Consider the following 25,899-nt stretch of genomic DNA (forward strand, 5'->3'; position numbering starts at 1 on the left):
ACTCCCACTATCACCGTTGGTTGAGGTCCTACTGGAACTCTCTGCATGCCTCTTTCCTAACTTGCATGCAGCCTAAGAAGAGCACCACATGGCAGTCTATGACAAGGTTTCTTAATGCACACATAGCAGCCCTTATTGCCCTTATTTCCTCTTGGGTGAGTTATTTGACAACACATTCATTACCACACACTCAAGCCTACACCATCGACCTATTCATGGTTTTTGGGCAACAAAAGCATAAAGTTCCCGAGTTAATGGTTAATAAATCTTCACAATAACCCTTGTTTTTGGTTCAAGATCATGCAGTAGTGAGTGCCATGTAGGATAGTTGATACCCTTGCTCGAATCTATGCTCAACTTGCAGTCAGTTCAAACTTTAAAGGAGCTTCCCTTGAGCATATTATTTACCGTCGGCTGTTCCAAGATTCACCTATGAATCGTGACAATGCAGGAGAAACCTCAGCACTTAACGGTTGTAGCATAAGTGCTGCAGTTATTAGTGCTGAAGGATCCTAATATCATTAATCATAATATCATATCCAAGAGCCAAATCCATTAGGAGGCCTCGGAAGATCTTTCTTCCCCCCAACGTCTCTGATGACAATTTGCCAAAAGAGAAGTCACAAGGCTGTGTCAGTCCTGAGTAGTAGCACTAAGATCATCATCAGACGTAGAGCATCAGGTAAAACAAATTAAGTTTAGCCAAGTTGATAGACAGATGATTAGCAACAGAGGTAGGCAAACCGAAAAGCCACAAGGAACACGAAATAAAGGGCTGACATCAGGAGTGGGGGAAGCACGAAGCTTCTACCATATCTTCTCCACCAAAATTAAACGTCAAATTCTCTAAAGCTCAACTACTACAAAAGATCTATCTACAATGGGCAACTTGTCTAAATAGAAGCTTGATTACCACCAAAGATTTATTTAGGTGGACTACTAAAGGTTGATACTACAAAACACTACAAAAGCTTTGTATATGTTGACTAAGTGTTCAATAGCTGCATGTTAGCTGGCAGACATGACAGCCATATACACCGAAAGAACAAGCAAAAGAGCTGTCTTGATTAAAATCTCCTATTCTCAACTGGGAAAGACCCTGGCTATGACAAAGATTTAGAAACTAATGTTGTAGAAGAAACCCTCTTTCCTTTCTAGAAAATTGAAAAACACCTCTTCAAACTTCCTAGAAAATCTGGGCACACGAGTCAAAATTGAACAACCTAAGATGCAATGTCCTTGCCTTTTGCCGAACAAGGAGACAAGTCACTATGTAAACGTAATAAACTTCAAACATTGTACTTTACTACCATTATACTAACAATCCCACTATGTAGACTACACATAATTTGTCTTTCTTTTCAGCCCATTCGAAAAAGAGGCAAACATCATGTCTGTGGCCTAAAAGAAACACATTATGCAAGATTTTACAAGTAGCTCTAAATGCGCTCTCAAATATTTCCATCCAAGACTTAACAACATTATACAGCCTTTTGACCCAGAAGGCCCTGGTACTATTGTGGAGAACTGAGCTTTTGTGGGCTCTAACTGTGGTGAACTATGCAACTGAGAGTTGAAATGAAAACTTATATCCCAAAGCCATCGTTCACATTGTCTTATGGAAACTGTTCTTATGAACCACAAAATTTGAAGGGATTACATTTGCCACCCTTCTCTAGAAGGGTAAAACGCCCTTCGAAGGGTGTTGCAAGCTTCAAATTTTAGGCCTGAGTTACTTCCAATTACTTGACTTCACATTGTGGCTGAGAAAAGTTACTAAAGAAGCAAGATTGAATCTGAGCTTGAGGTTAAAAGTAATTACAGGTCAAAGGAATACACAAAAATACCGGCCCATTTTCAGAAAAATCCTGCTTCGTGCTTGAATTAACATATGTTCTTAGAATGATTTGAAACACGGACAGGCCTTTTGCACTGCAAAGACTCCTTTATTCTTTTGGTACTACTTCCCACTGCATTATGCCTGCCTGCAATCACATCTGCCAGCCTCAATCAAGGAAGAGTTCATTTGCTATTCTTTCCCACTGTATTATGCCTGCCTGCAATTGATCTGTCAATCCTCATGTCTACAGAAGACGTGCATATTGAGCAAGAAGGCTTCTTAGCCTGACGGCTTCCTTATCTAGCTTCTCAATACTCCCCACTTCACCAATTCGCCAGCCCCAATTTCCAGACTATGATCAATGGAACAGAAAATCCAGTTAATCACAGAAAACAAAGTTAATCACAGCCAACCAACAACCAACCAGATAAACATGAATGTTAGACAACGACTGGAATGGCCTAGGCCCTACGGTGATCATGGGAACAGAACGTTAGGTAACCCCACTGTGCCTCTAAACAGACAGCAATTTCCAAAGCAATAGAAGCCTTAACTTCTAAATTGTGCCACATAAATAAAGCTTACAAGAACTAATCGAATGTACTGTGCTGTAGTTGGTACCCTATTGACTTGATACTTCAGATCTCTGATTGGAGAGACAAGCCTATCCTACAGAGGGGCTGATTCTCTCATGTAAGAAATTTCAGCATGAGCTATTTCAGTTAAACTGGCAATGTAGGACAGCTGAGAAAGAACTTTTCTTACCTGTGTTGCAGGGGTGTTCATTCTGGCCGAGCTGTCTAATCCCAATATGTCTTGCATAGTTACAATCGCCATGCGTGCTACTGAAGACATCGCTGCCTTTATAAACACCCATGAAATATCATCTTCATTCTCGACATTGAAATAACTCCTCACCTACCAAAAAAACAGGCAAAATATGATCCGCAATAAGTAAGACCACCTAAAATAAGAGAGTTTATCATGTAGGCATGGTCATAAAATGTACCATAGCTTAACATATAAAAGTGACGCAGAAAACACTCACAGTTGCTTTCTCTTCTTCATTGGCTGCTTGCCACCACCCAACTGTCTGTAAGTGAGAATAGAAGAAACCTTCCAAGTTACAAAAATTACTGTTGTGACATGAATATGCTACAGAGTGGAAGCGAAAGGTTCAAACTTTACTTTTAATCAAAAACAAAACACAGCTTAATTTGCTGCAGTTTACCAGCTGGACTTCAAAATTCAAAGTATTATTAGTTAGTGAAGTTTTAATTTCCATTCTATCTTCTTGCTTTCTCTTCATGAGAACAAAAACAGACAACAGCCTTCTGTGCATGAGCTTTGAGAGTTAACCCCATCATCTACAAAACAGCTTGCCCCATTGCTTCAGTGGTACATTTTCGAAAAAGGGGATGGAAGCCTCATTCATCTCAACTTGTACATACTAATCAGTTAGGCTGTGAAATTAGCAGCCAATGGGATTGGGAAAGAGGATTGGAGAGTATAGTCTCTTACATGCAATGTTAAACATCGGCTTACGAAAAGTTAATCAGGACCTCAATGAGCCTTGAGCTAAGATGATGTATCAGCTCCAAAGTTGTGTCCCCAAGAAAGGACTTCAACATCGCATTCATGTTTAGCATTGTTATAAACAAACTCGATTTGGGGAGGGTAACACTCCCGATCAAATTTTCTACGAGGGACATATGCATGTAGCATATCCTCCATAGTTTGATTTGTCCTTTCGGTCTATCCATCGGTCTCAAGGTACTCAGAGGACAACATGGACAATCAAGTTTCCAAATTTTTGAGAACCATCAACCACAAATGGACAATGAACTTAGGATCTCAGTCATTGACTATTTCATCAAGTAAACCATAAAGTCTAGAAAAGTGCTCGACAAAGAGACTAGCCAACTTGTGGCTTTTAACAGTCGTATTTGTCAGAATGAATCAAGCTTTCTTGTCAACCAGTTGACCATAACCTTTACCACAACCCAAATTGCATCATGAACTCAATTCATACAAGGTAATTCTACTACAAAATCCATAAAAATACTATTCCATTTCTTATTGGGAATTTGTAGTTGAGGATGTAAAATCCCCACTTGTTTATGTGTTAAGCTTCATTAAGCCAACACTATGGGCACTCATGCACACTCCTTTCCCGCACGCCCACACTCGCTTCAGCCTTGTTCCAATGCGCAACCCTCCCACTCACCCTCGAATGCTAAAAACGCAGCCTTGTGTCTCACTGAAATCTCATCTTCAGGTAGATTCTTCAATCAATCAGTTTGATTTCACCGCTCTGATACCATGTCAGAGTACAGTGATGCGGAAGCATAGGGCAAAAACACAGAGAGTGAACACAGAGAGGAGAGAGAGAGAGAGGAGAAGATAGTGAACACAAAAAATCTGCAGTGTAGTATGCTGCATAGGAGTGCAGAAATATACACAGGTGCAGAGAAAATATCTGCATGTGTCTCCGCCTTGAGAACCTTGATCTCCATCAGCCCGAACGTTGTCAGTCTTAGCAGGCTGACTCTGTCAGATGTCAGATCAGAATGATCAAAATGTTGGACTGGAACTGCTATAAATAGCAAAGGAAAAATGCCACGAAAATGATAAAAAACAGGTCAGCTGCAAAAAACAGTCCGACTACTACTGCCCCTGTCCGACTGTGCTTATGTGGCACCTGTCCGACTGTACTGCCTGCTGATGTGGCACTCTGCACTGTCCAGGAAATGACTCTCTAACACATGGCTACATAGATTGTTGGCTAATCTATAGATTTCATTGAAGGGTCCTACACCCGTTTTTTCTAACAATCAAAGTGCTATTGCAGTGATACGGAATCCTGTATTTCATGCCCACACAAAACACATCAAGGTATAATACCATTATGTCAAAGAGAGATGCTATGCAAGAGAGATCAATTTGATGTATATTTTCTATACATGAAAATGTTGCAGACATTTTCACCAAAGCACTATCTCGTGAGAAGTTTGAGGCTTTTCGAAAGTCCTTGAATTTGCTAACCTTAGTAATAAGTTGTGTCACTACATTTAGAGTTAGTACTAGAGTTAGTTGACTCCGCTTGAGTTAGGGGTTAGGTCTACCTTAGACCTAAGTTGTACTTTCATTCTATCACTTTTCAATCAAGCAAGTACACTCCATTTTCAGTTCATACACTCTCTACTATCCACTCTCTCATTCTCTCTCCTCCATAGTTGGCTGCATTTCTCACATAATTTGCAATTAGGACTGCACTTTTTTTGTAAATTCTTACAGTTTAATGTAATGTTGAATGCCTCTAAAGCTCCACAAGTTCTCATTGTGATCAATCCCTACAATGTATTAAAATTACGTTTGAATGGCACAAGATTTAATCGACTAAGGTCCATGCAAGCATTTTTATGGCTCAAAGGGAATTTATGCCAAATGCTCAACAAACCACAACCTCCATGATAGCACAAAAAGTTGACAAAGGAAAAAGGCCAATAAAACTGTTCTTACAGTGTCATTGTCATGAGTTCCAGGATACACCACTTGGTCCACCTCATGATTATGAAGAAGATAGGGATTACTCGGACCACCACCAAATGCTGTAAAGGTATTTTGGAGATCAAATCAGTAAAGATAGCCATTGTAGATTTGAGAAACTTCACACAAGTCAAATTTTTTTACCAAACTGAAGGACTGCCATCCCAGGTGCACCGATAGCTCTGCGCAATTGCACAACATCACTTGTAATGACACCCTGCCCAGCATGGAAAATACAAGCATTAAGAATCTTGCATGTGGAAAATGTTAGAGCAGAAAGGCTTCCAATGCTAAAGCACCCAGCATTGCAGTGCATCAGCTAGGTATGCAGAATGAAATAAATCAGTCCACCAGTTGATAAAATTCTTACCAGATCCTCAGCGATAATGTCAATTTTGCCTACAGCTTTTTTCACTGCATTGAACAGCTCCTCTCTTGGACCCATCTACATAATTTCATGAAGCTACTAAGAGCAGGTAACAAGATTCATTATTTTTGCATGTATCAGATAAAGTGGATTCCAAAGTTCTATTTTAATTCATAGAACAGATGCAAACAAAACCCACCTTCCAAGTCCCAGTCATAGCTGTTTTCGAACCTATCCACCAAGATGCAAAGTGTTTCAACATGCACAAAAGTACAAAAACTTCAACATTGTGTAAACCCACTTCAGAAGTTATATCATCAGTTTAACTCATCAACTAGCCAACCTGCAGATATGGCCCAATAACCAGCTAAACCCCGGAAATGATCAATTCGAAATTCATCATAGAGATCAAATGCCCGTTTCATTCTTTTCACCCACCAAGAGTACCCATCTTTGGACATTGCCTTCCAATCATATAAGGGACTGCAAAACTGATGATTAAGCTTAAGCAGACATGCAGATGACTATTTAGATTGCCAAATTAAACATGGGGAAAATCTTGAAGCTGACCTTCCCCAAAGCTGTCCAGTGGCACTGAAAGCATCAGGAGGAACACCACTGACAAGGAGGGGTACTCCTGTGGTTTTGTCCTGTCAAAGCCAATAAAAGATCATTCTGATGCTTTGAAATACTTCATTTTGCTTCAACCATTGCTTTCAAGAAAGTTTGTGGGTGCAAACTAAATATACCAACTCAAATTGACCTCGGTTAGCCCACACATCTGCACTGTGGCCTCCCACATAGATTGGCATGTCTCCTACCACTCTTATGCCTTTATCATTTGCATATTTGTGAAGAGCTTGCCATTGTCTATGAAACAGAAACTGCTCAGCAACAAACAAATCAATCTGCAAGAAACAAGTTGGAGTCACAAAATCAACCCCCATTACAGTCACAGAAAATAGCCATGCATTGTCAAATGAATTTCACTTGTCCAAAATACACAATTGAATGACTTTAAGCAGATAGGAGGTACGACAGCAGGAGCCAAAAAGCATCCAGCTTCAACCCACAAAGTCCAAACACACAGCAACAAATCCTAGATTTGCTCACATATATATAACAAGACTACAAATTGGTTACACACTTATGAGGTTGCAATGGATCCTTTCACCCAGCAGATTGCAGGTACATACAATGAAGAACAAGCCCCAATAGATCTTTGAATCCTGAATCTATTCTAGGTTTTACAGACGACATAGGAGAAAAAGTTGCACTCGTGAGCTTTCTCCTAGATGTGTTGTCCAACTAAGAAACTGTTGACATTACTAATGGCTTACATTGTCTTTGTGCTTCTTTCGGAAATCCTCTAAGGCCCCAGCATGCATGTCTCTCAGTGGTACGGGCCAATCCCACCAAACTTTTGCATTCACTGTATTATCAATGGCAGCAAAAAGAGCTGCATCCTCAAGCCAACCTGCATACCACCAATGGAAAACATTCAATCCTAAAGAAACCTCCAACTCTTACTCTTTAATCCAAACTCCTTTCCAAAGTTTCCCAAACCAGATAAACTTGCATTGAACCCACAGAAAAAGACCAAACCAGCAACAATAAGCGTTTCAACAACCCTTAAACAAATTTAATTTCCAGGGAAAGAGTTAATGATACCGCTTTTTAAGCTGCCAGGCCCTTGCTTACCACCAGTCCGCAAGAAACAGTGATCACTAGGAATCATACAGACTATAATAGTAATATTGATCTTTAAAGTTCTTTTGAGTAGACTTTCTAAAGAAGACAAGAATCTCAAAATTAATGGTTCATGGATCATTCCGCCAACAAAAGTATAAAAAGATGACATACCAGCGAGACAATAGGGTTTGTGGGGAGAAACACGCAGTGAACTCAGCAAACATGAAGAAGAGAAGGGAAGAGAGAAGAAACTTTGATGAATGGAATGATGAAGTTCTGAATCATGGAGTGAATGTGATACAAGGGAACAAGGGTGCCGTAGCACAAGGAAGATGATGAAGACAGCCACAAACCACGAACCGCAATGTCCTCCTGAAGGGGCGTGAGGGTAGTGGAGAGGCTGGAGAGAAGAGGTTACGGACTGAATGAATCAGCCGTAAGGAATGAATGAGAGAGTGGCCTATAAATAGGCATTGTCAGTCTAGAATGGCGCCCCTTTTTAGGGCTGCAAATCCTAAACGCAAAACACAGAAACGCAAACTACATGTGAAAGGTTTCTCAACACCCCCTCTCAGGCCCAAAAAGGGGAACAAGAGGAGAGTGAGGTGGAGATGCAATGCTACATCCTTACGAATACTCATGTAGCAAGTGCCACTTGGACAGTGTCCCTCGTGGGGAAATTGTTTACTTGCACAAGCGCCCTGGTACAAAGATAATGAAATCATGCAATGCATAGGAGGAATGTCGAACTTTGTGTGGTGTTGAGAACCATAAGGATATGCCCGTACTCGATCTTAGGAGGTGGCTCCATGCTGACCAAGCGACAAAGAAAATCCATCCTGTAATCTGAGAATGCCACCTGAAAGGAGACCTTTGAAGATAATCAAGAGACAGGATGAGCTATAAAACCCAAAACTCAACCTCCGGAGAGAAGTCACTGGCTCCGTGACTCCATGCTGGAAGGAATACGAAGGCCTAGCCACCAAGTCGTTATTGAAGATCCAAGGGCCCCGATCTAGGTAGATCCTCTAGATCCTGGCTACTAAAAGGAGAGCTACTCCTGGAAAGTGAAAGATGGTGGTATGTGAAGAACCTCGTGGCACATAGGGTCCCTGTCTAAATCGGATGGAGTAGAATTAGGAGCCTCCTCTAAAGCTGAAGAAGAACTGGAAGCCCTCTCTGAGGGCCAAGTAAGAAAATCCCCCTCTGAATCCCAATTTGAGAGAGAAAGGGAATCCAACCACTCATGGCTCATGGACTGCGAAGCATTTGATGATGAAGGAAGTGCCGTCGATCATGCTGAAGAAGGTATCTGGGGCTTGGAAGAAAAAGCCGAAAAGCACCCAGAAGTGGTCTCTTAAACCTGAGTGGAAGAGGGTGGGGAAAAAGGAGGCTCAAGATGAGCCAAGGGTGGGGAACAGTCATGAGCTCTCAGGAGAGTGGATTGTGGAGGAGATGTGGGCCGTGGAAGCCACTATACCCGGAAGTGGATGGGGGGAACCTCCGCGGTGTGGGATGGTCTCTAGGAGGGCTTATCGCCTTGTAAGGTCTTAGAGTCTCCGTGTGCATGATAAGACCTAGTGCGCGTCGGGTGCAGCTTATTGTCTTGAGCATAATACTCTAATAGCCGATGCAGAACGATCTCTGTGGCCCAAAAAGGAGAGGTGGCACAGGAAGCGCCAAGTGGGAGACACATATACTCCACGGGACTAGGGAGCAAAGATTGAAGTCCGCTGACTTCGGTGGAATGACCATTCGTGCCTCAATAGGAACACCCAGTAGAAGGGCAATCTGTCATGGGAGACGCCAAGGTACCAATGTGGTAAACTAGATAAGGGAGGGTGGAAGGGAGAAGAGTGATATCTCCTAATGCGCAGCAGAAATGATAAAGAAATCAAATGTTAATGCCGAACCCGCCACTGGTCTTTGTCTTCTCTGATGAGGAGAGAGAAAGACTAAAAATGCAGGTTGCAAGAGAAAGAAAGATTGAAAACGCAGGAAAAACCAGCAGCAGCAGTCAACATGCTGAAATCAGCTACTAACAGTGTGTGGTAGGCTCGAAACAAGCACCAAACTGTTGTAGACAACAATGTCCAACTTGGACCGCGATGTCCTCTACCTCCAAGGTGTGGGTAGCAAGCTGAAATACCTGAAATCTGCAAAAACGAGATTGTTTTCTGGAGAGTGATCAACAATAGTCATTGCACTGTAATCAGCTGCAAACTATGAGTGGAAGGCTGGAAACAAGCGTCAAACTGTAGATGACACCAAGGGACAACTAAGATTGCAATGTCCTCCGCGAAAGGGGTGAGGGCAACAAGCTGAAAATATCTGAAACCTGCAAAAACGAGATTTTGATGCAACGAAAGAAGAAGAGAAGTGGATGCCGAACCCGCCACCGGTCTTTGCCTTCACTGAAATGGAAGATCTTTGCCGTTGTTTAAGTAGATCCAGCTCTGATACCATGTCAAAAGATGACGTATCAGCAAGATAGTAGAATTTGCAAGGAGGAACACGGAGTGAACTCGGCAAACATGGAGAAGAGAAGGGAAGAGAGAAGAAACTCTGATGAATGGAATGATAAAGTTCTGAATCATGGAGTGAATGTGATACAAGGAAACAAGGGTGCCATAGCACAAGGAAGATGATAAAGACAGCCACAAATCACGAACCACAACGTCCTCCTAAAGGGGTGTGAGGGTATTGGAGAGGCTAGAAAGAAGAGGTGATAGACCGAATGAATCAGCCGTAAGGAATGAATGAGAGAGTGGCCTATAAATAGGCACTGTCAATCTAGGATGGCACCCCTTTTTGAGGCTGCAAACCCTAAACGCAAAACGTAGAAACGCAAAAACGCAGACTGCGGGTGAAGGGTTTCTCAACACAAAGGATGCTCTAGATGGAATAGCTCAACCACCTCATTCTCTCTTTACGACTCATGCTCCTTAAGTTGGACACCTAAACAAATGTACGAAATCCTTGGACACCTAAACAAAACATAAAGTCTCCTAGACAAATTGATTGTCGTCCAACCCAATTATCTTAGCAAAACATGGGTGCATCTTCTATTTGGTCAAAGTCGAATTTATGGGCCACAACCCCATGCAAAAAAGGTCTTCTCTTGGGCGGTACAATCTTGATTGAGACCTCTCCACTGTAGAGAAATACCCTAACACAAACTCAAACACAGTTGTACAACAAAGCACAAAATGATGATAGAAAACAATTAGAAATAGGGCTAAGAGACTATGAGCATAGAGAATAATAAACTGAATGAATCTAAATAGATTACAATGCTCGTGCAACAAACACACTATGCAGTGAAGGAATATTGATCCCCAAACTCCCATGTCTCGAGGGCTAGGGCAAAGAGTATGACCTAAAGAGTGTGTCATACACCTGACAGATCTCAAAACGCAATAAGGTAGGCCCACAAAGGTGACTAGCAGCACCAAATGCAGCTCAAGTGTGGCTGGATCAATGACAAATGGGCTGGAACAGGGAGAAAACAGCAAATACAAGTCTAGAAGATGACATGGCAGCCTAGCGAAATGCAACAAAAGCAAGATGCAAGTTTTCTAATGGTCTAGAGCAAGGCGACATGTGAATTGGTGTGGGTGACACCAGGGAAGATCAAAATGCAGCCAGTAATGTGGTTGCCAGCAGTAGGTGACACCTCCAAGACAGCTTCCACATGTAGAAAATGGAAACCGGCAGCAAACACAAATTTCTAGGACTGGTTGACAGCAAGCAACAGCAGATAAGAGTCATAGATTGCGATGGAGGGCTGTTGGATACACACCAAATGGTAGGAGATGATGATGAGTTGCTCCAACTGAGATATCCTCCACAAATGGGGTGTGGACAGCAAAGATTCAACACTTGCAAATTGCAATAACGAGATTACTAAATGGGAGGGCAACCTATCTACTCTCTAGGACCGCGTTTCTTTTTCATAAAAGGTTCAAATTCATTCATTAATTTGAGTTTTAGGGCTGTTTAAATAAAGCTGATGCATTTTTAGCTCAACACCCCCTCTCAAGCCCAAAATTGTAACCAAAAAGGGACTGCAAACAAGTCCAAGCACCTTTTCTTTCTGTTCCCCAAGGCATCTCATCCAAAAGCAACTAAAGCATCGAGCAAAGTGTAATACACCCCCCCCCCCCCGGGGCCGCCGAACAGGTGGCGAGGGGAAGGGGGTTGACGAGAAAGTCAAGGCGGGAGGAACGGGTGACGTCGACGAGGGAGGGGCAAGTTGACGTGGAAGATAATGAAGAAGATAGTGAGAATGACGGTGGAGCTGCAGGCAATAACAACGAGGTTGACGAGCAAAATGAGGACGTTGATGAAGATAAGGACGGTGACGCGAACAAGGGGGCGAAGGCCACATGTGCCACCTCACCCCCCATTAACCACACCCCCTTTTCCACTATTAAAACCCACAACCATAATGAAAAAAGATATATGGAGCCTTAGAGAGGGGCCACGAGGCTGCAGGGAAGAGAGGGAGAGAGAGAGGAGAGAAGAAGAAGAAGAAGAAGAGAAGAAGAAAAATAAGAAGAGAGGAGAAGAGAGAGGGAGAGAGAGAAGAAGAGAGAGAGATAGGGAGAGGAAGAGAGAGGGAGAGAGAGAAGAAGAGAAGAAGAAGAAGAAGAAGAAGAAGGAGCCCTTCCCCTCCTTAAGAGGGTGACCACACACATTGCTCTTCTCCTCGTATCCCCACAAATCTATTCCTCATCTCCCCGCAAGTTTAATCCTCGTCTGCCCGGCACACCATCTCTCCAACGAGAAAAAAGAGTGATTTATAGGCCGGAAGTATGGTCCCAAAGCAGTGGGAGACACACATCAGCAGTAATTCCATATTCAACAATGGAGCCATAGGCCGGGGCGTTCTTGCAAATACGAATACATCGTCGGGTATGGACAATTCATATCCGAATATCCAAGTACTAATTATCATCTCCGCTATCTATTGAGGCATAGGCATGCGCATGAATTCATTTCAACAAGTAGCTTGAATTTATTTTTCGATAATTAACAAACTCATAGGGGATCATATGTTAATTCTTTCCGCGACCATAGATGGCCTCGCATAGATTTATACATATGGCGCATTGAGGTTTGCACAAACCCATGTACTCAAATACTTTGCATCCCAGTGCTACACGATGAAGTCATACGTGGCATAAAGAACATATAAGGTTACTTAAGAGTCATACGCATGGACGGTGCATGCATGAGAAAGACACTATGAAACATGCATCGATGGTACACAAATTGATCTTGCATTAAAGTCTTGCTAATATCTCGAACTATTAGTTCATTGGGATCTTGAAGTCATGCGTAGCTAGTACAAACAACAATCATTGGGATTAAAACTACGATGTCTTGAGATTCACTGATAGTAACTATATTTATCAATCCAATTCGAGGTTGGGCTAGATGCAACAACAACTCTACGGCAAGCAAAGTGCTCAAGGATTAGGAAACCCTAAGTCAAAGGAAAAACCGATGCTTTTGTACTCATTAGGAAGAAGGTTCAGTTATCAATCAAAGTAAGGGATTATTAGAACTCATGTCTTGAACAATGTTGAAACTTCGACATATGTCCTAGCCGAATGGAGGAAGTGTTAAGTAAATTTTGCACAAAATCGCTTAGATCCCAAGAGGGAGAGCAAACATGCGATGATGGAAGGTTATCGTGACTATTTTTGCAATGTTTGGTAAAGGATAGCATTGTTTTTGTTGATTGATCGAATAACATTCTAAATGCTTTTGCATTGAACTAATTGTTGGGATTTGATCTAGATGGTTATTCCAAGTGCTTGTGTTTGATGGTAAATGCATAGCAGGGGTCAATTTTGACAAGTTGCCATGGGAAATAAAGGAATGTTTCCTTGAAAAATGATATTAGGTTGATTGCCTTGATTGTGCTTGATTCTTAATTGGATTAATTAAGGAATGATATTTTACACGAGTGGATCATCTCCAAGGTCACGTTGCGTCTCAACTCGAAAGGGCATTGGTCGATTCACAAGCCGAAGGTCGAGTGGTGAAAAGGCCAACCACGGAAAGTGTGTCTCGCTCCTAGGTCGCTTGGGGTCAATGGAGCTCTGGACAACCCTTGCCGAGTCTGGAACGGAGTTGAAGACTGTCGTGAGCCCAACGTCTGTGGTGTTGGAAGATCCTATTTTAGATAATTGATAGAAATTATGGTACCATGTGATTTGGACCAAGTACTTCAGTTGGATAGAAGGGATACATAAATTCTGCTGTATGGGCACAAGACAAAGATTAACTAAAAAATAAGTTAAGGAACTTGTTTGTCAAAATGACACCTTGTTTTGTTTGCGTGTCGGTGTTGTAAATTACGCGAACGAACCTTGTTCCCTAAAAGGCCTAATTAAGGAAGCTAATTTTGAATGTCACACATAAATGTGATAGGACCTAATTAGAAAACTAAAGCTATCGAGGGAAGCGGGTGGGCAAAACCCCAACGGGTCTGTCCTACGGCAGGGTGATCCCAGTGAAGTGGGAGGCTTCTCACAAAGTTTTATCGACGTTCGACCTTTAGAAATTGTTAAGTTAGAGCCTGATTCATGTTATTTTAGGGGACCAGAATGGGACTATGCCCTACGGGCAGAGAGGTTGAGCAGTGTATCCCTCTTGTTTCCCATTCTCCTTGAACCAAGTGCAGTATGGATCTACTTCGGATTGGGTATCTCTGCGTAAAGTAGGATGTTCAAAACCCGACACTAGGATGCTGTCAAGAGACCTTGTCTACTAGAAACCCAAATTTCAGATCGATCCTAATGGATTTGGCCGCAAATGTTCCGTTGCAAGGCGGACTCGGTGAAACTCTAGGCGACAAATCTCGAAACATTCCATGGCAGTGCCGGGCGAAAACGCTTAGATCCGTTTCTCGATGGACCCCTAAGACGAGCTTGGACAGTCGATAGGTGGACTCATTGCATTCGGTATTAGAGTAAAACTTCATAATATTGCGTGACTGATTAATGTATGGTTCAGACATATCCTAAACAGAATAACCTAAGTGGTATGGTTTTGACTGTCAAGCACCTTCTGCAACCACTAATGTTGACATGCAAGAGAAGAAATTCATTCTCAAGCAAATTAAGGCACTCGAGTTCAATGGAGAAGGGATAGACGTCGCAGCAGAGGCGGAGATATGGATTGAGTCAATGGATGATTATTTCTCTGTTTCAAGAACTGCTGCTACCAATCAAGCAATGATAACCAAATTTAAGTTAGCTGGCCAAGCTCGGATAGGATGGAAGCAATGGTGCAAAGATCAAGGTATTTCCGAAGCCGCTGTCACTTGGGCTCAACTGAAAAATGATGTATGCAGACGATACTTTCCGCCGACCTACCGGACTTTGAAGATGAATGAATTCTTCAAGCTCAAGCGGATTTAACCTTGGAAGCCTACTATTCAAAGTTGTAGCCCTACTAAAATACGCACCACCTATGGACATTGCACAGCAAGTATCCAAGTTTTGCCATGGCCTAAACACTCCTCTAAACCATAATCTTGAAGCAATGCATCCGACGGACTTGCAAGATGCATTACTTCTAGCAAAGACAATCGTCCAAGAACTTGGATCGGGCAATTGTGACAAAGATGTTTCTCAAGATCAGGGCAAGAGATGCCACACGTGCAGAGATATAGGGCACATCCGTAGGAGATATCCCTATCGTCGATGCTTCCATTGCAATGAGCTAGGACATGTCCAAGCAGATTGCCCTAACTTAAGCCCGGAAGACATTGAACCTCCAAGGAAACAAAGCTACACAAGTGCAGTCTTCGGATATATAGAGGAATCAGATGAAGACAAAGACAAAGACCTAGAGCCTACTACACCTTTCCAGGACGATTTTACCAACATGTAATACAAATTATATTGGAAATAAACCTTGCTCTTGTAACTACAGTTAACCCGAGTAATATGAGTTGCATCAATATTGAGCCTAGAACTTGCGAATGATTAGAGATACTCTAGCAAGGAATGGCAACTATAACTTGCAATGAATTTTCCGTAAGTATTTTTCTCGACTAATATAAATTAGGTCTTGCCAAAATGACGAAGTTTGGGAGTACTCTTTAATACTACAAGCAAGGCCAATTGACCATGGATCTCAATCCAGGTCTAAAAAGAGAACAATTCGGAAACAAAGTTTCCGCGATAAAGGACTACTTTAGTCTGCTAAAAGGATCCTAGGACAATTTGTCCTAAAGAAGAAAATCTTGCCAAGGACAATTAGAAATCTTGTAACCACAAGTGATAAAGCTCCACGTTGTTTTTTTTGCAAGGAGTTAGGCCATTTTAAAAGGGAATGTCCAAAGCACCCTAAACACCAATGCTCTGAGTGCCACAACATTGGACATAATTACGTTAATTGCCCCAATAGGACTCCAAGAGAACTTGAACTTACAAAGAATGAAATTGTACAAGCTCCAATGATCCAAAATATACCAGATACTTAGGAAAAACCTAGAAGATACCCATGAGATGTAACTACAATAAACTCTTCTCTTATAATCCAAACTCAGATATATCAAATACAATAAGTTGTTATTTTAAAAGACTGCATGCCTAAGAGTGATCAGAGTGTCGCAACGAATGCGTGATGGCTCCTAAGCCACAGGCCTTAAGCCCCATTAATGCTTGTCTTTCCTAGTTTTTCCAAGATGAGGACATCTCGAGTCTCTAAGGGGGAGAGGATGTAATATCCCCCCGCCCCCTCGAGTGCCACTGAATAGGTGGTGAGGGAAAGGGGGTTGACGATAAAGTCAAGGTGGGAGGAACGGGCGACGTCGACGAGGGAGGGGTAAGTTGACGTGGAAGATAATGAAGAAGACACTGAGAATGAAGGTGGAGCTGCAGGAGATAACAAGGTTAACAAGCAGGATGAGAATGTTGATGAAGATAAGGACGACGACACAAACAAGGCGAGGGAGGCTACGTGTGCCACCTCACCCCCCATTAACCACACCCCTTTTTCCACTATAAAAACCCCCAACTGTAATGAAAAAAGATATATGGAGCCTTAGAGGAGGGGCCAGGAGACTACAAGGAAGAGAGGGAGAGAGAGGAGAGGAGAAGAAAAGAAGGAAAAGAAGAAGAGAATAAGAAAAAGAAGAAGAAGAGAGGAGAAGAAGAGAGATGGAGAGAGAGAGGAGAAGAAGAGAAGAAGAAGAAGAAGAAAAAGAGAGAGAGATAGGGAGAGGAAGAGAGAAAGAGAAGAAGAACAAAGAGATAGGGAGAGAAAGAGAGAGGGAGAGAGAGAAAAAGAGGAGCCCTTCCCCTCCTTAGAGGGTGACTACACGCATTGCTCTTCTCGTCTCCCTGCGAATCTAATCCTCATCTCCCCGCGAGTTTAATCCTCATCTCCCCGGCACACCATCTCTCCGACGAGAGAAAAGAGTGATTTATAGGCCGCAAGTATGGCTCCAAAGCAATGGGAGACACGCATCAATAATAATCTTGTATCCAACAATGGAGCCACTAGCTGGGGCGTTCTTGCGAATACGAATACATCGTCGGGTATGGACAATTCATATCTGAATATCCAAGTACTAATTACCATCTCTGCTATCCATTGAGGTATAGGCATGCACATGAATTCATTTCAACAAGTAGCTTGAATTTATTTTTCGATAATTAACGAACTCATAGAGAATCATATGTTAATTATTTCCGCAACCATAGATGGCCTCGCATAGATTTATGCATATGGCGCATTGAGGTTTGCACAAACCCATGTACTCAAATACTTTGCATCCCAGTGCTGCACGACGAAGTCATACGTGGCATAAATGATATATAAGGTTACTTCAGTGTTATACGCATAGACGGTGCATGCACAGGAAAGACACTATGAAACATGCATCGATGGTACACAAATTGATCTTGCATTAAAGTCTTGCTAATATCTCGAACTATTAGTTCATTGGGATATTAAAGTCGTGCGTAGCTAGTACAAACAACAATCATTGGGATTAAGACTACAATGTCTTGAGATTCACCGATAGTAACTATGTTTATCAATCCTATTCGAGGTTGGGCTAGATGCAACAACAACTCTACGGCAAGCAAAGTGCTCAAGGATTAGGAAAAGCTAAGTCAAAGGAAAGACCGATGCTTTTGTACACGTTAGGAAGAAGGTTTAATTATCAATCAAAGTAAGGGATTATTAGAACTCATGTCTTGAACAATGTTGAAACTTCGACATATGTCCTCACCGAATGAAGGAAGTGTTAAGTAAATTTTGCATGAAATCGCTTAGATCCCAAGGGGGGGAGCAAACACGCGATGGAAGGTTAACACGACTATTCCTGCAATGTTTGGTAAAGGATAGCATTGTTTATATTGATTAATCGAATAACGTTCTAAATGCTTTTGCATTGAACTGATTGTTGGGATGTGATCTAGATGATTATTCCAAGTGCTTGTGTTTGATGGTAAATGCATGGCAGGGGTCAGTAATGACAAGTTGCCATGGAAAATAAAGGAATGTTTCCTTGGAAGATGATATTAGGTTGATTGCCTTGATTGTGCTTGATTCTTAATTGGATTAATTAAGGAAGTATATTTTACGCGAGTGGATCATCTCCAAGGTCACGCTGCGTCTCAACTCGAAAGGGCATTGCTCGGTTCGCGGGCCGAAGGTCGAGTAGTGAAAAGACCAACCACGGAAAGTGTGTCTTGCTCCTAGGTCGCTTGGGGTCAGTGGAGCTCTGGACACCCCTTACGGAATCTGGAACGGAGTTGAAGACCACTGTGAGCCCAACGTCTATGGCATTGGAAGATCCTATTCTAGATAATGGATAGAAATTATGGTGCCATGTGATTTGGACCAGGTACTTCTATTGGACAGAAGAAATACATAATTTCTCCTGTATAGGCAAGAGACAAAGATCAACTGAAAAATAAGTTAACTTGTTTATCAAAAGGACACCTTGTTTTGTTTGCGTGCCGGTGCTGTAAATTACGCAAATGAACCCTATTCCCTAAAAGGCCTAATTAAAGAAGCTGATTTTGAATGTCCACACATAAATGTGATAGAACCTAATTAGAAAACTAAAGCTATCAAGGGAAGCGGATGTGGGCAGAACCCCGACGGGTCTATCCTACGGCAAGATGGTCCCAGAGAATTGGAAGGCTTCTCACAAAGTTTTACCGACGTTCGACCTTTAGGTATTGTTAAGTTAGAACTCGATTCGTGTTGTTTTAGGGGACCGGAATGGGACTATGCCCTACGAGATGAGAGGTTGAGCGACGCATCTCTCTCCTTTCCCATTCTCTTTGAAACAAGTGCGATATGGATCTGCTTCGGATTGGGTATCTTTACGTAAAGTAGGATGTCCAAAAAACGACGCTAGGATGCTGTCAAGAAACCTTGTCTACTACTGGGAACCTAAATTTCAGGTCGATCCTAGTGGGTTTGGCCGCAAATGTTCCGCTGCAAGGCGGACTCCAGAAAACTCTAGGCGACAAGCCCCGGAACATTCCATGGGAGTGCCAGCAGCAACGCTTAGATTTGTTTCTCGATAGACCCCTAAGACGAGCTTGGACAGTCGATAGGTGGGCTTGTTACACAAAGGGTGCATGTTAGCTGCCTAGTGATCTACCAAGACTTTAGAGGCCATGGTAATCTTACCAATGGAGCCTAAGTGTTCACCCTGGAGAGGCCAGAGCATCTGACAAAGAGTGCATGTCAGCTACCCAATGGCTTACTAAGTCTTGCAAAGGTGGATGGAAACACAATGAGCTCTGTGTGTGTGTGTGTGTGTGTGTGGCTTCCATTTTGTTTTTCAAAAGATTTCTCATTAAGTGAGGATGTTTAATGAGTTTTCAGCCTATTGAGTAATTGTGCCCCAAAGGAAGAAATGGATGATCAACCCGACAACCTTCACAAAACAAACAAGCTAACCCTACCACTACTAGATGTCGAGGACAAAGAATAGTGGAAATATGGGGGGTTATGTGGTAGAGGCAAAAAAGATAGGAAAAGGCTAGCTAGGTGTCTAAAAGAAAGATAATAGGGGTAAGGAGTGCAAGATGGTTAAGACAGGTAGGTAAGAATATAATTAGGGTTCATAGGGTACCGTAGGAGAAGGCATTGGAACCCAACATCCTTGTCCAACTGTTACGCTAAGCCATAAGGACATAATCAAAAGGCCCAAAAGGAATTGCCATGCTAGCAAACTACAGTATCACATTGCCATGCTAGCAAACTACAATATCACATCAACAATACTCGAGAGAGAAAAGTGTAGGTAGGTTGTCAAAAGTGGATACAGCAATGAAAGTGTAGAAAACTATTGTAATAGACTATATTGCACAAGAGAGAATAGAGCAAAGAAACACTACAAAGAAAAAAAGAACACTACACAATGAATTGAAAAAAAAAAGATGCTTGGGAAATGGAATCCATATACCAAGACATGGGACCATATAGAAATAACGTGAGTCACCGGTTGTGTGGGTAATGGCATCCACTCCCTCTCTCCAACAGCTCTAATGTAGGGGCACACAAATTGAATGACTGGAGGAGGAAATGACCAGCCTATAAATAGGCCCAAACTCATGATCAAGTTGGCCAACACCTAGCAACTAGCATCAAATCAGCCTAACATAATGCAATTGGCCATATAAAAAGAAATAAAATAATCAAGCACGCCCACATAAACAAGCCACATTATGAAATGCCTAGCCCACTGGAAAATACACAAACTCACACATGAACTAACAACTCCGCTAACACCCTCTCAAATCATGGTGATCTAGTACTATAAAATATACTAATTGCTCATGATAGTACATACAACAATGACCATCACAATAGGACCATGGATATCCACGTAGTAGGTGCAAAAGCCACCACCAAGGTGCCTTGGAAAGAATTCCATATTGATGTTGATCATACCAACTCCCAAAAGAAGAAACATAGCAACTCTCTATGTCTATCACAACAATATCTCTAAAGTAGCACATGTGACCATCTTGTCACCAAAGCCACCACATAAATGACTATGGATTCCCTGCCATTGGGCAAACCATCAAAGTGTCCCCTCATGTGAACTTGGACTAGGAGCCAATCTTGCGCTCTCTATCAAACAGCTCATCATAAACTTGGATAGCAATCCCATCTCTACGATTTCAAACTACTAGACTTCAATCAATGCGTCAAGGGAAACCCATCTATGGACCCTGTGCACCTATGTAGAAGTTTAGATGAGGCCTAACTACCTGACCTCACCACCCTCTCACACTCCCTCTCTTACTCCAAAGAATTACAGGAATGGTCTGCATCACCTATACTAGTAAGCGGGAAGGGAGGCCCTTGCAACCATCACCACACTGCATGGCTCGAACTGAAGCCTAAACTAGTACATGTAGATGATGACTTGTCGATAGAATCGTCACCCTTCATCATAGTCTATGCCTTCTTTCACAAGCTGCTAATGTCTTGCAATCCTTCTAGAGATATCCCTTCTTGCCATAATAAAAGGACTATGACTTCTTCATCGTCTGTATTTTACCCCTCTAAAGCTGAAAAATCTAGAGTATCTAGAGATAGTATCCTCATCAAAACCTAAATCTAAACACAACAATTCTCCAACATAACACTCATAGATGAGTAAACAATGTTTGTAAGCTGAGTATCAATAGTAGAAGCTGGAGGAGCCATGAGGAGATAGGTACAAAGAAGGTAAACTTAGGCAAGGGATTGTGAGGGATAGATATGTGCCAAGAAAATGGACTCACGACAATTTCAAAAGTTCAATAAGTAGAAAAGGCACATAGAGAGAATTAATAGTAACCAAAGTGTAGTGAAAAGAACATGACAATGGATACATAAGAACCCTCTCTAAAGTTGAGCAATGGATCACAGAGAAGCTATCTAGAAAGCAAGACATGCTATAAAAATAGATTAGACAGAAGATAGCCGGCATAGCGCAAAACATGCACTGCTGAGGTGGAAAAGATTTGATTCAATTAACAGAACATGATTTTCTTTTTTTCTTTAAAGCTTGTTTCTATATACTTTCATTAGAATGGTTATCTAACAATATAGTCAATTATGGCCAAATTTAAGTGCAAGATTTGGCAAAATACAAGGAAAGGATTTCCATCAATTTTGCTATTCAAGCTCCAAAAGAAGCATCTCCTTCAAAACAAAGTCCCTTTGAATGGGGATGTGGAAAAAAGGAGGGGTTGGAGGGGACGAGAGCAATAGTTGTGAGTTAAAATATTGTACAAGTCAAATCTCTCTATTCACCCCACTTCATGGACTTAATTTCCGATTTCAATTATATAAAAGCTAAACCTTTCTTGGCTCGGTATGGAGAGATAAACTAGACATAAACTCTTGCATGTAACTTAATTTGTGGTAGGGTGGTAAAATTGCACTTCATATTGATTTCTTCACCCTATACAAGTCATAGTCTTAGCCTTTTGATTTCAATCGAAAGCTCAACCTTTACCTTAAGATGTAACAAACAAGAGAGGGTTGTAAAAAGAGCTTGGCTTGAGGGGAAGTTTCAATATTTTATCTTAAGAGATAAGTGTCCCAATGAGCGCATTAGGAAAATTGAAAACTCATATAGCAAGCACCAGAGGCACTTGTCCATTCTTCTTCACATTTCCATTGTGAGATATAGTATTTCAAAAGAATGCAAAAATGCACCAAAACTTACTAAACAATGACTCCTAATTTGTAAGTACACCATGTTATACAGGGAATTGCCACTTGGCTTCTGAGAGGGAAAAGTGTAAAACCCACAAGTAGTTAGTTTGGCCTCCTATATGTTCATGAATGTTGAACATCCAACTTCCGAATGCATCCTACCACGAGTTAAACTTACATTACCTCCACCTTTGAGATACATCTCACATCCACTCTTTGAAAGGTGGCATCTTCTTCTTCCATCTTAATAGCTTATATCCAATTTTCCCTCTCTATTACTTTCATCCAAACATCGAGTGTTTAGCATCTCAAAAAGCTAGATATGCTCTAATAAACAAAGAATTTGCATTAGGATGGAGTAGAGACTGCAATGAATTATATTCAGCTTCACAACTTTCCCTTCTTTGAAACTGAAGGACGTAAGAGAACTATTAGAGTGATCTAGGTGGAAAGTCTACCAGAGATTTCAGGCTTTCTCCGGAATGCATCCATCTCTGCCCTAAGGGGACCATTGCTCTTGACAAGGGCTTTTGAAGCCTGTACAAACATACAAGAATAAGTCTATCAAAAGTCACTTGGTTGCATGTACTTTCTCAGGAATAAACAACCCTCACTACAGTCTAAAGCCAAGAATGAGAGACATAAATGTCTTGTGCCGTCTTAAGGATATTACCATTGTTTGGAATAACAGAACACACATTTCATCCTTACCTTAGCAATCAATGGATCCTTCAAAGCTGCAACAGATTCAAAATCTACCTTTGCAACAGGTCTGCAACAGAGCATGAAGCGAACCAATCTTCAAACTTAACTTATGTCTTAAATAAATGGTATTTATCAACATTCCATAATAACCTAACTAAAGACTAGCAACAAAGTCCAGCTTGTGTAAAGACATCTAACATGGGCTTTGGCAAGTCAGATTTTTGCAGCAAGCCATCTTTAACCAGCTCCTCTAGTGAAATGAGAAGTGTGTTCCCACAGTTTGCATCCTGTCCCAAAAAAAAAAAAGCAAATCAGAGAGCTCAATAACTCCAACAAATTAGACTACCTTCTTATCTTTATTATTGTGATTACAAACAGAACGTCCACGATGATATCATACCTGACCAGCATAAGGAGATCCATCTTCTCCAGATTTACGACCAGGGGGTACCAAAGGAAGTACCTATACAGACACTAATATTCAGGTTCAACTGGATTTCAACAACAAAAAGGAAACCAGAAGAGATCATGACATTCAAACATGCACAACCAATCCTCAATGACTCAATAAATTAGAACACATCACGCTCATTAGCAACCAATGCAGTAACATGCCCTTGTCCTTTATATTGGGTAAAGATTCCCCTCAACCCACTCCTCCACCATTTGGCAACATGATATCCTTGGGCCCCACACATTTATCAGCTTTTGGCAACAGCGATGAATCTCCTGCCATTAATTTCACTTTTTGACAAATCACATTTTCACTTTAATGCCCAATATACACCTAAATTTTCTGGAATTGTCTCAACCAGGGTGGAAAAGAATGCAGATGCTGAAGCTCGAGAGAGCCACATCAGCTTGTGAATTTAAAATGCAGGAAACCAAGAAGCGTAGGGAGTAGCCAAGATAGGATGCAGGCTTAGAATAAAGTGGAAGTATAGACACCTGAGCAGAGTAATAAACGAGACGCGTAAAACTTTGATGGAAGAAAGAATGAAGAAAAGCTACAGCTCAAAAAGTGAGTAGAAGTTTCCAACAATGCTTCCTTATTATCATCTTTCATAGCATGTTCGTTTTCTTGCTTGCCGAAGCAAATAGTTACGAAAGTTCTGCAATTTCTCGCACGTTTATGTCACATTGTGCCTGCTTTACACGGGCGAACCACTCAACCTATCATTTCTCTGAAATTCACTGCACAGAAATTGAGAAAGGGCGCATCAGTTCTGCCGATACTGATGCTGAGATGAAGAAAACGTATTTGGAGGTGCCATTTTACGAGAGAGGTAGTGATGAAAATTGTGATATAAGACCGTTTCCTAGAAAGAAAACTTCGGCGGTCTCTTTCTTGTTCCCTCTCCTGCATTTATGTCCATTTCTCCCAGGATGATAGGAAATGGCACACAATCGACTTTTCAACAATGGTGCACCCTAAATAATAGTGAAAGCAACTAACGACAGATAACCGATGGCAAAAAGAAAGAACCTGCCAGAGCGTGCAACCAGTGGAATGCAACCAGTCGATGAAAACGTACGCCTGAGGGCCGAGGTCACCAATGCCGAAGGAGCCGGGAAGGGAGGTTGGATGGAGGAGAACACCGGCACGGCGAGGAGAAGCATGCTTGAAAGGATCGTCATCTGTGTAGGAAGCTGGGAGGTCATCGCCAATGGAGAGAGAAGAAGAAGAGGAAGGAGAAGGAGGAGGCCCGGCGCGTGCTGTGGGAGGAGCCATGGTAACAGCGATGGCGAGTGTCAGGTTTAGAGTCGGGCAGTGTCCTGAAAGGGAAAGGTCTTCTTGAGGAGACGAGGAGGAAGAGACAGAATGAGAGAGAGAGCAACACTGGATAGAAGACAAGAGAGGAGGAGGAGAGCAAAAGGGAGCAGGATGGCGAGAGACCACCAATGATAGTGGTTCTTTCGCCTCGCGCCTCCAAAATGGAGGTATGAGCCGCCAAAACGGAGTTTCCCTACAGGCTGCCTTTGCCGCTACGTTTGACAGCGATATAGGATTGGCCACCACCACCATTCTTATTCCTTTTCTTTGCCTGTGACGCATATCTTTTCTCTGTCCACGTTTCTCTCCCACCACGTGTCGCCTCGCGCTTCCCTTCCAAACGCTTCACCGGAAAGTTTAATTTGCGCAAAGAAATATCTATGAATCTTTTGATCTCGATACATTTTCTTTTTCCCCGAATGATATTTTTTCAAACCTCCAGAATCACGAGATTCCCCTTCTTTCGCGGGGAGGGGGGGGCAAGTTCATATAGAGACCTTCAGAAGAAAATATGGACTAGCCCTTCAAAAATGAACACTGGTGGGGGGGGGGGGCCCAAGACTATCTCACACACGTATTCAATGTAGGGGAGAGTTGGGATCGACAATTGAAAAGGCAGCATGAGTCTTGAAGAGATCTGGGACTTTGAATTATGCATTCCTTTCCGTTTTTTGAGATGGATCGTGGAATGGGTTATATTAAGGCCTATTGATGCAATTTGGCTTTATTTAGCTTACTAGTTAGATTTTGAAGAGGGAACATGTGGTGTAATTAATTCCATTGGTTTTATAGGTGCTACACTTTTAGTCCGTAAAAAATTCGAAGTCCTAGTAAACTAGAACACTAAAAGTAAACTAGGACAAAATGGTAAACTAGGACGAATGTCTATGGGATAGTTTCGGGCAAAAGAGCTCGCAGAACAGTTTCATTTGAGTTTCTGCAAATCTGGACATGTTGGGAGCTTGAATGCAAAGCAATAAGGTGAGTCTAAATGATTTATAATCTATACATTTATTGAAGAAAGATTGAGATGCTATAGTTCTTACAACATGGTATTTTGTGATTTTGCTACTGGATTGGATTGATGGGAGATGCCTGCTCATTGCAATGCACTTGTTTCATATCTACTTTGCTAGATGATGGATGATAATGGAGGAATTGTTAGTGACTTTGAATTTGAAGAATACTCTGAACATGATAATAGCAATCCATCGAGTGATGATCAGGATGCTGCAGAGATTTTACAGTGCGGTGGTC

At 41.9% G+C, this 25,899-nt stretch overlaps 1 protein-coding gene across 1 annotated transcript; it reads right to left on the bottom strand.

The window, feature by feature from the left end:
* Nucleotides 1-1,567: 1,567 nt before the first annotated feature.
* On the bottom strand, nt 1,568-24,864 carry DPE1 (disproportionating enzyme). The gene is made up of 16 exons (XM_087687912.1): nt 24,355-24,864; nt 23,269-23,331; nt 23,067-23,155; nt 22,875-22,935; nt 22,622-22,700; nt 7,097-7,233; nt 6,506-6,664; nt 6,327-6,406; nt 6,100-6,239; nt 5,956-5,987; nt 5,760-5,834; nt 5,534-5,606; nt 5,363-5,451; nt 2,889-2,933; nt 2,606-2,758; nt 1,568-2,192 (listed from the first exon to the last, which is right to left on the bottom strand). Exons 1-16 carry the CDS (start codon nt 24,598-24,600, stop codon nt 2,085-2,087), a joined length of 1,629 nt encoding a protein of 542 aa, XP_087544038.1. The 5' UTR covers nt 24,601-24,864; the 3' UTR covers nt 1,568-2,084.
* Between the last annotated feature and the right edge of the window lie 1,035 nt (nt 24,865-25,899).

Source organism: Lygodium microphyllum, chromosome 11 (genome assembly GCF_053477565.2).
Source record: "Lygodium microphyllum isolate KBCC chromosome 11, Lygodium_microphyllum_v1.1.10, whole genome shotgun sequence".
Taxonomy (NCBI): Eukaryota; Viridiplantae; Streptophyta; class Polypodiopsida; order Schizaeales; family Lygodiaceae; genus Lygodium; species Lygodium microphyllum.

What these genes read in the sequence shown, in the direction of transcription:
- DPE1 (XM_087687912.1), bottom strand. Translation starts at nt 24,600, where the DNA reads ATGGCTCCTCCCACAGCACGCGCCGGGCCTCCTCCTTCTCCTTCCTCT. An exon ending in CTGGTTGCACGCTCTGGCAG is followed by an intron (nt 23,332 to 24,354) that starts GTTCTTTCTTTT and finishes GTGTCTGTATAG; the next exon opens with GTACTTCCTTTGGTACCCCC. An exon ending in TGAACACCCCTGCAACACAG is followed by an intron (nt 2,193 to 2,605) that starts GTAAGAAAAGTT and finishes CATTGATCATAG; the next exon opens with TCTGGAAATTGGGGCTGGCG.